This window comes from Mastomys coucha, unplaced genomic scaffold, assembly GCF_008632895.1.
Source record: "Mastomys coucha isolate ucsf_1 unplaced genomic scaffold, UCSF_Mcou_1 pScaffold15, whole genome shotgun sequence".
NCBI classification, from domain to species: Eukaryota; Metazoa; Chordata; class Mammalia; order Rodentia; family Muridae; genus Mastomys; species Mastomys coucha.
The window spans coordinates 151,170,159-151,184,221 of NW_022196897.1; the positions used below are offsets into that span (position 1 = coordinate 151,170,159).

The following is a 14,063-nucleotide window of genomic DNA, read 5'->3' on the forward strand; positions in this document are numbered from 1 at the left end:
AACTCAGAAATCCGCCTGCCTCTGCCTCCCAAGTGCTGGGATTAAAGGCGTGAGCCACCACCGCCCAGATTCTCAGTCTTTTGAATGTGCTCTCTTTGCTTTGGCGTGGCCACTGTGGAACCCAGCCCTCTGGAACCATTGGAAGGAAATGAACTGTTCCTACAATAAGTGTCTTCGTCATGGTGCTTTATCACAGTGATGGAAAAGTGGCTAAGACAGCCCGCTTGTGAGTGTGGGCACACACATGCCACAGCACACTTGTGAGAGGGCAGAGGACAACGCAGAGTGTCCATTTCTCGCCTTTTATCTTGTTTGACACAGGGTCCCTTACTCAACACTTCATACCCCATGCTTTGACCTGCAAGCTTCTGGGACTTCTCCTGTCTCTGCCTCTCATCTCACCTTAGCATGCTGAGGTTACTAGCATGCATGTATACACACACACCATATACACACATACACACATGTGCACACACATACACCCATGAACATGTGTGCCACACACACATACAAACACACATACACACATATAGACACATATACCGGTGAACACATCTGTGTGCACACACACACAAACACACATATACACACCTGTAAATGCACATGTACATACACACATACACACATGTGTATACACAGACACACAGACACACCCCCCACCACTATTACTACTACTGCTATTACCACTTACTCCATTACATACCTGTGCAGACAAACACACATATACACACACCTGCAAATGCACATGCACATACACACATACACACATGTGCACACACAGACACACACACACCACCACCACCACCACCACCACTACTACTACCACCACCTACTCCATTTAGCCTTCTATGGGTCTGGCGATCTGAACTCAGGGCCTCAAGCTCGAACTTCACTCACATCTCTTCAGCCTCAGCTCCCACATTTCAGAGACTCTTTACACTTCTATTTTATTTTATTTTATTGCATCCTGGGTTGGGCACTCCTATGGACAAACCCCAGGGGTTGGAGATGCAGGCTGGTCTTTTGTCAGCCTAAAGCTATCTCCAGGGCTTGGGGTGAAGTGTTCAGTTGGCACTCAGATGTGTCAAGTGGCCTCTTCTGCCTCTTCCCTGCCCTCCTCACCCAGATGGCTCTTTCTAGTTTCTCTGTCAGAAGAAAAATCTACAAGGATACATCCAAGTGGAGCTGAGCTCACCACACCAACCCCAGGACCCAGCATACAGCAGATGCTTAGCAAGTCTGAGTTGTATCCCCTCTGGGACCAATGGCTGTCCCTGGCACAGATGTGACTTTTTAGTCAAGATCATGCCATCTCGGAGGGAGTCTCTCCATCCATGCTAAGGTGGCGCTAGGCAGGGGCTGGCTGGCATTCATAACCTGGCCGTGGTGGAGGCCATTGCCTCGTTCTCACTCAGAGTCCCCAGATCTAGTTGTCTTTGCCAACCCCTCCATCTCCTCCAGATGCTACAGAAGGGGCCCTGGAGCCTGCATGATGCCTCATTAGCCCGAAAATGCCATCCCTGTCGCCCCTGTGGGGGGCTGGCTGGCAGGCCTGGCCTTTAAAACACACAAGTTAATTCCTCCTCTGGCACTCGGCCCTGTGGCGCAGCCCCTCCCCCCACCTTCCTCACACCTTCCTCTCAGGCCTTGCTGCGGCTCTGCTCCCTGCTAGCTGCGCAGCGAGAACAGACTGTACCTAGTAGCAGCTAAATATAGCCCCGCATCGGCAGAATATTCCTGGCTAGGGAAACGGAGCTGGGGCTGGCAGTGGTGCCCGGGTATGCTAAGTGGGGACTGGGGTAGCTGGAGTACATAGGGAAGATCCAAAGCATTCTGGGAAATGACAGAGTAGATCTTTCAGATCCAGTAGTGGAGAATCCAACAAGGACCCCACTGGGACTCCTCCACCCGGTTTGAAAGGACTCCCTTTTCTGGTTCCCGAGAAACTGTTTCTGCTTCCCTGGGCCTGTGGACGTCTCTCCTGTCACACCTCTGACCCTTCTGAGCAGTGGGCAGTGCCCCTCAGAAAGAGCGGCCTCCTCACTCTCATGGAGTCTATCACCTGCCTGTCCTCCCCACCTCGCAAGATTCAATCTTGGCCCTCCTACCCCCCCACCCCAAAATAACCAAGCCATAGTCGTACTGTACTCTGGCCTGTGACTGTGTAGCTCAGGCTGGCTTCAAACTTGTAGGGATCCCTGTAGCAAGGGCTATGCTGAACACATCACGCACTCCTTGACCTCAAGACTGCACTGCGTATCCCTGGAAAACCCCAACTGCATCCGTGTTCCAAGGTCACAGGAAAGCCTGCTCCAGTTTCTGAGCCTCCATCTAATCCTTCACACTCCTTGCCTGAACCCAGCGCCTCCACAGCCCAGCTTTACCTCAGCCCAGCGCTATGCTTTCATCAGCATGTGCTTGTTTTCTTTCTCCAGTAGAACCTCAGGGAGAGCCATCTTGGATAACCTGCTGCTGCTGTCTCCAGGGTGCTCGGTGTGTGTTCTCAGGTCCACAGTAACCGCTCGGTTAGTTTCTGAATGAACCAAAGCTGTCTCACCCTGCATTCCTATGAGTACGGGTCGAGGTGGGGGTGGGTAGGCACTAAAGCTGGAGATGCAGAAGAGAGAAAAAGGAGTGCCTGAGCTCTTGCAAGGGGTAGACGTTGGGCGGACTGGAGCCCCTGATTCCTCCCTCACCCTAGTCTCTCACAGTTACAGGAGATTTCAAAAGCCTCGATTAGTCTCAGAGCTCCATGTTCATAATTCGGATGGATGGCTGAAACTTCTAGAAGTTTCTTTCTATTTCTTCCCTCGTCATGCTGGCACAGTTAAAGCTGGATTTTTATTTTAAAATACTTTTATTTTATATGTAAGAAGGCTTGCCTGTGAGTATGCATGTGTGCTATGTGCATACAGTGCCTGTGAAGGCCAGAAAAGGAGGTCAGACCCCTGGAACTGGAGTTACAGATAGTTGTAAGGCCATGTGGTGCTGGGAACTGAACTTGGGTCCTCAGCCAATGCTCTTAATTGCTGCACCATCTCTCCAGTGCCCGATGATGGATTCTTTAGCTCTGCGTCAGCCCCTGGGACACATTGGTCAATCCCTCTCCTGTAGAGTTCTCTTAATCTGCTTCCTCCTGTTTCCAAGGGAGGCACCCAGACCTACACGATTGCGGGAGACCAGGATAAGGGAAGACTGAGGGTCTCCGGTCTGCCTAGCGCCTGCCCCTTGTAGGATCTCACTTCAGCTCCTCTTTAGCATCTCAACATACTCACTCCCAACCCTGCATCTACTCCAGTCTCCTAACCAGCCAGGTGTTAGGGCATCCGTGCTGGTATTAGGCAAGTACCAGCTTTTGACTGTTGTCTTTGGAGGCTCTTTGTCTGTGCTGGACACCTGGGCTCTGGGGCCTCTCTGCCACCAATGCCTGTCTCAGAGCCGAGCTTTCCTGATGCCACCCGAGGGATCTTGTTAAAATGAAACCCGAGCATGTCACTTCCCAGCTCAGAAGTCATCAATGAACCCACAGCAAGGAGGAACAAACCTGGGCACCTCCATCCAAGGGTGGAGTGGGTAATCTGACACCTCTAGGTATTATCTGTTGACATTCCAAATGCATGCGCTCTGTGACCCTGCATTTTCACGTCCTGAAAATTACCCTGCAGATACACTCACACCGGCTCAAAATGATGTATGTGTGAGGTTATTCATGGTAGCACTGTTCGTTATAGCAAATGACTGGAAGCAGGGTACATGCCCATCAGGAGGGGACCACAGAAATAAATTTCAGTATATCCATAACAGGCATTAAATAAAAGAATGAGGGCTCTCTTTATGGACCGATATGGAACCATCTTCAAGATGTATTGTTAGGCAAAAGCAGCAGCTATGGGTAAGGTGTGTTTATAGCTACCTTACGTGTAAAGCAAAGAAGACAAACGCACGTGCCCTATTTCCTTGTACATGCGTAGCACAGCTCTGCAAATATCCAGTAGAAAATTACATTGGTTGCCTTGGGGACACAGGTAAGGGGGCTTAGGGACCCGGTGAGGTGAAGGATTGCCGCTAAATACTCAGCTGAACTTTTTGAATCTTGAACCCCGAGATGTTCTATTTTCAAAGTGACTTAATGTTTTTTTCAAGCAAATGAGTCTGCGACTGTCCAGGCCTTCCACACCAGCCGCTACCTGTGGGGCTGCGGCGGCTGGGGACTGGGAGTGGAGCACTCTCTTCTTTGCGTTCCTTTAATGTTTGAATGTTTTCCTGAAATGTATTGCTTTTTGCAAGGAGGCAAGAATAATGAAGATATTATGTGTAAGGGAACACAATTAAACTGAGCTCATAGACTAGATTCCTCCCTCTCCTCCCTAAACCAAACCAAACAAACACATGAACAAAAAACCCAAAGCCAAATCCATCACACACGCCCACACACACTGTCCTTAGATTCAACTTGAGCTCCTGAGCACTGCCGGCCTGGACACGTGCAGCCTCATCTCTCACCGCTAGCTTTCTCCTGTGCCATGCCCTCTCCCTGGATGCCCGATCTCGCCTCTCCCTCTGATGTCTTTGCTGTTGAGTGCTTCAAATACTAAATGTCCCAGCAAATTCTACCCCTTCGGTTCCGAGGACCACACATGGCATCTGATAACCGTCTCATTTTCTGCCTAGCCCAGGGGTCGTGAGAACGTCCTACAGGATCATTGTCAGCAGCTCTCCCAGCTGTGTGACCTCAGCTTAGTCATCTGTCTCTCTGAGCCTCTGCCTTCACTGGCACTCTCCCAGGAGTCTCAGAGAATCATCAGGGTCTTAGCTCAGGATGCGTGAAGAGAGGGATGGTGGGTGCGTCACTGTTGCTCGGTGGTGCCCATGCATGCGAGGGGTAAAGAGGGAAGTGCCACTTCACCTTTCTGTCAGATCAATTCCCACCCTGGGAGCAGAGCCTAATACCTGCTTGAAAGGAGCTCCTCCCAGGACACAACGGGATGGGCTTAGTCCCAAGGACAAGGAACTAAGTTTAGATACATGGACTGGCTGGCTTTGTGTGTCAACTTGACACAAGCTGGAGTTATCACAGAGAAAGGAGCCTCCATTGAAGAAATGCCTCCATGAGATCCAGCTGTGCAGCATTTTCTCAATTAGTGATCAAAAGTGGAGGGCCCCTTGTGGGTGGTGCCATCCCTGGGCTGGTAGTCTTGGGTTCTATAAGAAAGCAAGCTGAGCAAGCCAGGGGAAGCAAGCCAGTAAGTAATATCCCTCCATGGCCTCTGCATCAGCTCCTGCTTCCTGACCTGCTTGAGTTCCAGTTCTGACTTCCTTTGGTGATGAACAGCCATATGGAAGTGTAAGCTGAATAAACCCTTTCCTCCCCAGCTTGCTTCTTGGTCATGATGTTTGTGCAGGAATAGAAACCCTGACTAAGACAGTACATGAGGTCCTTACAGGGTATAGACAGCTGTGCCTCCTGCCTTTCTTTTTCACTCCTTTTCTTGCAGGAGACTCTGTCCACCTGTCCCTGCTCTCTCCTCTTCTTGTGTGGCTGTCCACCTTCCCACAACTCCAGAGGCTCTTGGAACCCAAGACATGCTCTGTGCTTCCTCGGCATTGCTGGGTCAGTGAGCTTAGTGATCTGCCTGGGCAATACATCTCTGACCCTGCCCCGTCCCCGCCCTGCCCCTGCCCAGCCCCGTCCCGCCCCCTGCCCCAGCCCCTCACCTGTCTTGGGGTCCACTGTGAAGTGGTGCTCGCCGTCCAGCACACTGTACACCAGCCGGGCACTGCTGCCATAAGTGGGGTCATCTGCATCAGAGGCCATCACCTGCATCACGGACGTGCCTGGGCCCGGGGGACCAAGCAAGACAATGGTCATACAGCGGTCACCTGAAACTTTGCAGCCCTGTCCCTTCCCACTCTTAGGGAAGCCATGAGAATAGGGGACCCTTTGGGAATCTACTAGAGGTCACTGGACACCCACTTCGCAGCCCTGACCTCAAACTGAGGCGCAACCTGCTTGCTGACCCAGGGTCTTCCTAGGGATGCAGGTGGCCATAGATTTATATCTGGACTCAAGTACCCCTTGGTTCCCAGACGTAGGGCCAGCAAGGGAATCTCAGTTTCTCCCCAAAATGGGCAGAATGCCAGCCCTTGGTCTGCAGGACAAGTGGGAGAATAGATTTGATATTCCCAGTGAAGTGCAGCTAGGGGCAGTCCCTCAAAGGCAGATGCAGGGACAACAGTCATTATCTATATAGTTATGAGGCACAGTCAGAGCTGGGACTAGAAAGAGAGCCCCTGGGGGCTTTTAGTCACTCCAGCCCCTCTGGATTCATTTTGGACTCTGCCACCTGTCTTCCATCTCTGCAGCAGCAGAGCAGAAGTACAACCAAGCTCACTAGGCCTCAGAGGCTAGCATCTCCTGGCCCCCAGGCAGGAGGATGGCAATGGGCAGCTTCCCTTCGGAAAGTGGTTAGCTGTAGGCCGTGATGCCCTCTCGCCCCTCCCCCGGATGCCCAGACAGTGCTGCCCCCTCAGGCCGCACACACTTCTCCTCATGCTCAGCACGTAGGCTGCCGGGGAGAGCATAAATTGGATAAAAGTCCATCAAACAGCGGCAATTAAGTTATTGATTTTCGACGCTGCCTCATTAAACTGGGAGCTTCTCCCGGCCTGTCCCAGAGATGGCTCTAATTTGACATCATGTTCAATTTGACGAAAGCAGGGCTTGGGACGTGAGACTGGTCCGGTGGGGGAGGGGCAGATTGAAGGTCTATGGGAACCTTTTCTAGAAAAAAGAAAGGTGTGGGGGGGGAGGGGAGAGAGAAGATTCAGAGAATTTGGGGCAGCTCAGGACAAGACCCAAAGGGGCGGAGCCTGAGATCCTACATCTGGGTGATGTCCTCAGTTGGATGTCCTGCTGAGGACCTGGGTGAGACCCTCCTGGGGCTGAGCTGGGCTCTCTGGGCCAGCAAGCGGCCTGCTGGGAGGTGAGGGCAGTTCACTGCTTGGCTAATGAGGGAGTCTGCAAGTGCCAGTACAGCAATTCTGCAGAGCCCAGCCTGCTGCCCGCCTCTCCCGCCTCCAGCCTGGGGCCCTCCATCATTCCAGACAGACACATGTATTTATTTTTCTCTCCTTTGCATTTCTCATTTTCCTCTCTGCCTACCCCCCACCCCCAGCCGCTGGAGCCTCCCGAGCAGGCCCTGCAGATCACCTCTCTTTGTTGGCTGCAGCTCCATGCCAGCCATACCTGAGTTGCCCTAAGAAGGTGAGGAGAGAGGACAACCCCTTCCCTTTGATGCTGATGATCATGGGTTGCCAACTCGGGGCCAAGGACATAGTTTCAGTTGCGGAGGAAGGGAGTGATGAATTCCTGCTGAGCACCTACTGTATACCTAGAGTCACAGCCTCTTAGTCCATCACTAGTCCATATAGCATCTCAGAGATGCACAGTGGACCTCTCAAATATATTACAGGTGAGGAAATGGGCCAGATGGGAAAGATTTGTTTGAGCGTACAGAGAGGGGACATGGTGGGATTTAAACACAGGACTACACTGTCAGAGCCCTTTGGGGACCTGTGTCAGCACAGACACAATGACTCTGGGGGAAGTAGCCTGGTGTGCTGAGCCATAACCACTGGACCTTGATTTGAGACAGGCCAGGAGCTCCCTTGTGCCTCGCTCGACACTCCTCCAAGTTCCTTAGATCACGATGAGAATCCTTTTGTTTCAGAACCAAGAACAGCGCCCAGCAGATAGACCTGAAGTCTGCAGGTGGGAGTCTCAGGAGGCCCCCCCCTCCCCCCGCTGCTGTGTACAATGTGTCCAGGCCTCCCTCACAGAGGCACTGGAGTGGGAGAGGATACACGAAGTGTCAGGCTCACAATGGGTGCTCGATAAATAGGGCTGGTGTAACTGTTACAAGGCAGAGTCTCTCTGTCTCTTCCCTGCCTGTTCCTTCCATCCCACAGGCAAGTCACAATGCTGGGCTGAGTGACTCTCTGGGGACATAGCTGAGTATTCTCTCTCTCTCTCTCTCTCTCTCTCTCTCTCTCTCTCTCTCTCTCTCTCCCTCCCCCTGACTGCATCCCAGGGATTCCCTCGGGGATGCTGGAATCATTTCCCCAATCTGAGATTCTTTATGGCGGCCATTACAGTTAATGCCGACACGTGGGGATGGTGAAGGGTCAGTGATTCACCGCAGCTCCCCCAGGCCCTGGAGAAATGGCTTTCTTGGGTCACACAGCCCCTCCCCACTAGTCAGAAGCTCCTCAGAATTGGCCAGGCTCCTCAGAAGGGTGCCAGGCTGGAGACAGCTGTGACGTCACCGTCACCCTGGCGTTGTCCTCCAGGTCAGCTGCCATACCTGCTGCCTAGCAGCTCATGATGTACCATCGTGTTTCTTCTGTCCTTATGTTAAGCCTGTGCCTCAGATGCAGGGGCTGATGGGAAACAAAGCTCATTTTCCCGCTTTCGTGTAAGCACTCACACCACGGCCAATATCAAGCCACCAATGTGGTGTCAAATGATCCGCAGGACTTCTAAAAGTCTATGTAGCTCTCATGAGTGGAAACCCATGGTCAGGTATCATTGCTCAACAACAGCGATATCATTACATATACAGAATAACCACTTCATATCACACATGGTGCTTTACATACACCATCACATGAAATCTACACAGAAGCCTTGCAGTCAGGTCTGTGAAGATTTCCAAAGCCAGATTACTAACAAACACCCTTCTTGATCCCAGAATTCTGGGTCCTGAGATGGGAAGTTACCATAAATTTGAGATCAGGCTACAGGGTGAGCTCCTATCTCAAGAAAGAAAGGAACCAAAAAAATCTACTTTACAGATGAGAAGCCTGAGGCTGAGTTGGGCGATAAACCTCTTTACCTCTTAGTGCCTTGGGTTTCTCATTTGTGAGGCAGAAATTAAGAGTACTTGCTGGGGCTGGAGAGATAGCTCAGCAGTTAAGAGCACTGATTGCTCTTTCAGAGATCCTGAGTTCAATTCCCAGCAACCACATTGTGGCTCACAACCATCTGTAATGAGATCTGATGCCCTTTCCTAGTTTGTCTGAAGAGAACTACAGTGTACTCATATGTGTAAAATAAATGTAAATATATCCTTATATATATATAAATATACATTATATTTTATTTTATATAATGTATTTAAATATAATATACATTATATTTACACATTATAAAAATATATATGTATATATACATGTATATGTATATATATGTGTGTGTATGTATGTATATATATATACATATACATATATACATATATAAATATAAATATATAATCTTTTTAAAAAGTACTTGATGGATCCCGTTAGGCAGATTTCATTCCTGCAATCAGCACCAAGGACAGTACCCATCCATGTTCAACTGGCTGGGTGATCAGTGAGGCAGGAGTTCAATGACGGGTGGATCTGGTATCAAAACTAACATGCCCTGTCTTCCAGGTAGAAGGAGGGGATTGGTTGGAGTTGATGTAAATTGGTGACTGAAAGGGGGGACTCAGAGAGAACAAGGGAGGGGAGAGGAGAGACAGGCTGCGGTGGGATTCAGATTCTCCAAGCTCACCGGTCCCTGATGGGCTGGGCTGGGGAGATGGGAGGGAGAGCTGCCTGCCCTGCCGTCTAGGGTTCTGCCTGGTCCCCCTGCTTGAACACCTCTTAAGAGCCTAAGTTAGACTGGACTAGGAATGGCCTGATTCTTGGGTAAACGGGATCTCAGGGCTCAGGGATCCGTGCAGAATGTTAAATATGGGAAGACTGGTCCTTAGAGAGCACAGACTCCGACGGTGCACAGCCTGGCCACACATTAAAATCCTCTGGGGGTTTTAAAATAAAACTGACGCTGAGTCTTGTTCCTGATCAATTAAACAGGACTCTGTGGGTGGAGTCCAGGCAAGGGCGTTTTTTACAAGTTTCCTACAGGGCTCAGAATGGATGCAGTGCGGACCTGGCCCCTGACTGGACCAGTAAGGAAATGGACATGCTCAATGTGCTCAAGTGCTTAATGAGGTAATTTCTCCACTCTGCAGTAGGGAATGATTCCAACCCAGATCTTTCTGTCCAGGATGTCACCCTCCAGTCACACTGGACCTGCATTGAAGATGGCATCGAACAATAAGCCTGCCATGTGCCCTAGGTCATTAAAGCTCCTCCCAGCTGAGGACAATGTGAGAAGTGGGACCTTCTAAGAGGTGATGTCCCTCACACTTCCAGCGGCTGTAGGTAGGCATCACAACCCTGGGTCACATCCCAGTATGTCCTCACCTTACTCAGGGGACAAGCCAGTCTTCCCTTTGTTTGGTCTGTTTCCCTCTGCGTAAATCTGAGACTCCCTGGAGTTTAGAGATGATGGGTTTAAGAGGTCAACGGGCCAGACATGTAACATGTACATGATTGGAACTCATTTTTGGTTCGCTGGATAGTCAGGAGGCTATGTCCTCGACCCTGAGGGGGAGACCCCTGGACACCAACATCAGAGAGAGGGGACTTGCCTGCTTCTCAGCTCTGATTTATCCAGGTGGCCCTGATGTCATTCATTCTGTCTGGCCTCCTAACACAGGCTATCCGTGGGGTACAGGAAGCCGCAGCAGGCTCCTGGAAGAGGTGGTGCTGTGGGGGTGGAGCTGAAAGGCCTCAAAGGTAAATTCTTACTCCAGTGTTTTCCCAGGCCCCATCTGAGGCTGCAGGACCCTCACCCCGAGGTTCCTAAATCTGTAAATAGCCAATAGTATTTTCTCCCTCCTGCATCCGGGATGTGGAGACCCCGTAATGAGATTAAGGAGATTAAGTGCTTTGGCAAAGCTCAACGTCCTCCCCCAGCTGAGGCGACCAAGTGTCATTATTATGAAGATGTTTCTAATTGTCTTCCTTTACCTCCCATGCTGCCCTGCTGGGCCTGGGGATACCCTGGGCTTACATTTAGCTTCTCCAACATTTATAAAAACAGATTCCCACCCCCTGCTGCTGTCAGCACCGTGCGGAATGCTTTCTATTAAAATTTAAAAACCACTTGTCGAGTCCCTGGGAGCACTCAGATTATGAAGGAAACAAGTCCCTTCTCCAACTCCGCCCTCCCGCCCCCTCCCAGCTCCCTCCTGGACCATCACTTATAATGTGGGCTGGCTGGGCTGGGCTTGACCTTGCTTCTAGCTGCCCAGCTGGGGCGCTCTAATGTAGATGAATGATCCACAGGAGAGGCGGGGAAGTAGCTACGAGAGAAAGGGAGGTGGCAGGACAGAGGAGGAGGCCAGTCCGGAGATCAGCACCAGGGGAGGTGACACAGAAGAGGAGGGGCAGGAAAGTGGGTCAGGGTGGAGGGCTGAGGGTAGATACTTAGGGACAGAAAGTGGGGCAGCTACTATGGCAGAAAGACGTAGAAAACCAGAAACATAGCAAGCTAGAGTCATGGAATGAAGATGGTACCACACAGAAAACAGGAAGTGATATGAGGTAGAGCACAGTGCAGAAGGGTGAGATCTGCCCTGAAGAGGTGAGCGACCCTTTTGCAGAGGCTTTGAACACCCCTCCCCCACTCTATCTTTCCTTATGGTTCCCAGCCACCGTCTTGACCCTGTGCGTGTATCTAACTAACCACACTGAGCCAACATGGCGCCCAGTGCCAGGCTGATGGAGCCCCCAAAGGGCTTTCCTGATACCCTACATTAAAGATCTTCTGTCCTCTCAGGACTCACGTGAGGCTCTACTCATGGAGCCCAGTGAGTGACCTGGTGTGCTTGGGATGCTGATAAATGTCTGCATCAGCAACAATAGTCTGGCCAATGGTAGAAGGCCAATGTGGCAAAGGGGGAGGAGCAGGGGTTGACTTAAGAGTGTCTTCTCTTATTTCTATGCTCTTCACTTTTTGAGACAAGGTCTCTCATGAGACCTGGAGCTCGCCAATTCCGCTAGAGTAGCTGGCTAGCAAGCCATGGGGTCTCTGCAGACCCCAAGACCAGGGAGGGACAATGCTGCATCTGGCTGAGTGCCAGGGAGCCAAACTCAGGTCCCCGTGTTTGCATGGCAAGCCCTTTACCCACCGAGCCACCTTGTCAACCTATAAACATCTCTGCCTGTAATTTAGCTGCATTCATTCACTTGATAGCTATACAGACCCAGTGTGTTAGGGTCCTGAGGGCAGGGTAGAGGCTCCATCAGCTTGGCATAGGGTACCATGTTAGCTCAGAGCCCAGCACAGAGCTGGTGTTCATACTTGGACGGATTGTTTTTCTTTTATTTAGTTAGTTTTAATTTTAAATCTTACTCATTTTTATGTGTGGTGTGTGTGGTGTGTGTGTGTGTGTGATGGCAGGCATGTGTGTGGAGGTCGGAGGAAAACTTTGAAGTTGGTACCACACAGAAAACAGGAGGTGATATGAGGTGGAGCACAGTGCAGAGGGTGAGGTCTGCCCTGACCCTTTTGCAGAGGCTTTGAACACCCCTCCCCCACTCTATCTTTCCTTATGGTTCCCAGCCACCATCTTGACCCTGTGCGTGTATCTAACTAACCATACTGAGCCAACATGGCGCCCAGTGCCAGACGCCATGTTGGCTCAGTGTGGTTAGTTAGAGTTGTTGGAGTTGGTTTCCTTCTTCTGTCTTTACATGGTTCCTGGAGCTAGAGCTTGGGTCACCAGGCCTTTGTAGCACGTGCTGGCCATCGTGCCAGCTTTGAATAGCTTGTTGATGGAAGAGACGAAGTGAGCATAGGTGTGCTCCTCCCTGTCCGGATTACCTGGAATCCCTGGGGGTCGACTCCTAAGGACCAGGGCCTTCTGTCACCTGTCCCCTCCAGAAACCTCCCATCCTGTTGTCCCTCCAGCTGCGGAGCTAGTGCTGTTGCTAAGCAAGAGGATGTAGCACATATAGATCTTCCTGGACTTTAATTAAAAACATCTTTAGAAGTCGTCTCTGCCGAGGCCAGCGATTGATTCCTGGCTTGGGCCCTAGGGCTGCTGAGCCACACTCTGGCTGCGGATGGGACAGTTGGAGACTCCCCGTTTACTGCTTGCTGCCTTCTGAAAATGATACCCCCGGGAACCACCCTCTTTTCCTTTCTGCTACCTCCCCCTCCTCCCTCTTCAAGCCCCAGATTTTGGGAACAGACTGCATGCCCTTACACTTTTATTTCTGCTCTTGGGTCTCTGTTCCCTTTGCTGCAAAATGGGGGTGTCAGCACTTAAGAGAGAGCCCATAAAGAGGATGAGGTGAGATTAGGGGCGCGAGAGATTTCAAGCTGTAAAGTACTTTGCGAGAAAGGGTCAAGACTGTCCCCTGAGGAAAGCAGAGGATGTTGCCTTCAGAGTTCTGGCTCCAAGGTCTGTCTCAGCTTTGACTACAGAGCCTCAGACAAGTCACTTGTCTCTTGTTGAATTTACTTCCCATTCGGCAGAATGAAGACAGTAACACCTGCCCTCCTTATTCCCGGGATTGGAGGATAAAGGCGAATCGCTCTGTGAAAGCAGTGTTAGCTGATAGCTATTATTTACTGAATATCCCAAGAAGTGCCGATGTACTGCAAAACAGGCTCCGTCTACTCATTAGAGATGCAGCTCACAGGGAGCTGGAGCCAAGGGGATGGGATTGGGGCAGGGGCCTGCAACATCCACACTCGGTTGAGCCCCAACCCTGTGGTCCAGCCACACCATGGCTACTATGTGGTACGCCATGCCCCCACCCTACCCTTACAGCAGACATCACTAATCTATTGTGGCACTCCTTTCTGTTGAGCCCAAATGAAACCTTCAGACCCTCTAGTGGCTACCAATGGATTGAGGTAGTTTACAGGAGATGAAGCTGACTAAGTGCTAGTCTGAGGTTGGGATGATTCCCTGTTTATCTGTGCACCGTGACCCTGCACACTGTGTGCACACTGTGGGTGCAGGGTGTGAAATGGGTACCAGGAATCCCAAGCATCTGCTAATTTTTTCTATCTGTGGGTCTCAATACAAGGTAAATTCCCCAAACATTATCTATGCCCTTGTCCTCGAGTGACTCGTTCCAGGCTCTCAGAGTCAAGTACCCTGGATGTCTGTATA

General features: G+C 50.9%; 1 protein-coding gene across 1 annotated transcript in view; it reads right to left on the reverse strand.

Moving 5' to 3' along the window:
- The window catches only part of Cdh22 (cadherin 22), a 125,255-nt gene that overhangs the window by 40,446 nt on the left and 70,746 nt on the right, over positions 1 to 14,063 (reverse strand). The window contains exon 4 of the mRNA XM_031372744.1: positions 5,716 to 5,835. Within this exon, the coding sequence (XP_031228604.1) occupies positions 5,716 to 5,835 (120 nt within the window). The remainder of the gene's footprint in view (positions 1 to 5,715; positions 5,836 to 14,063) is intronic.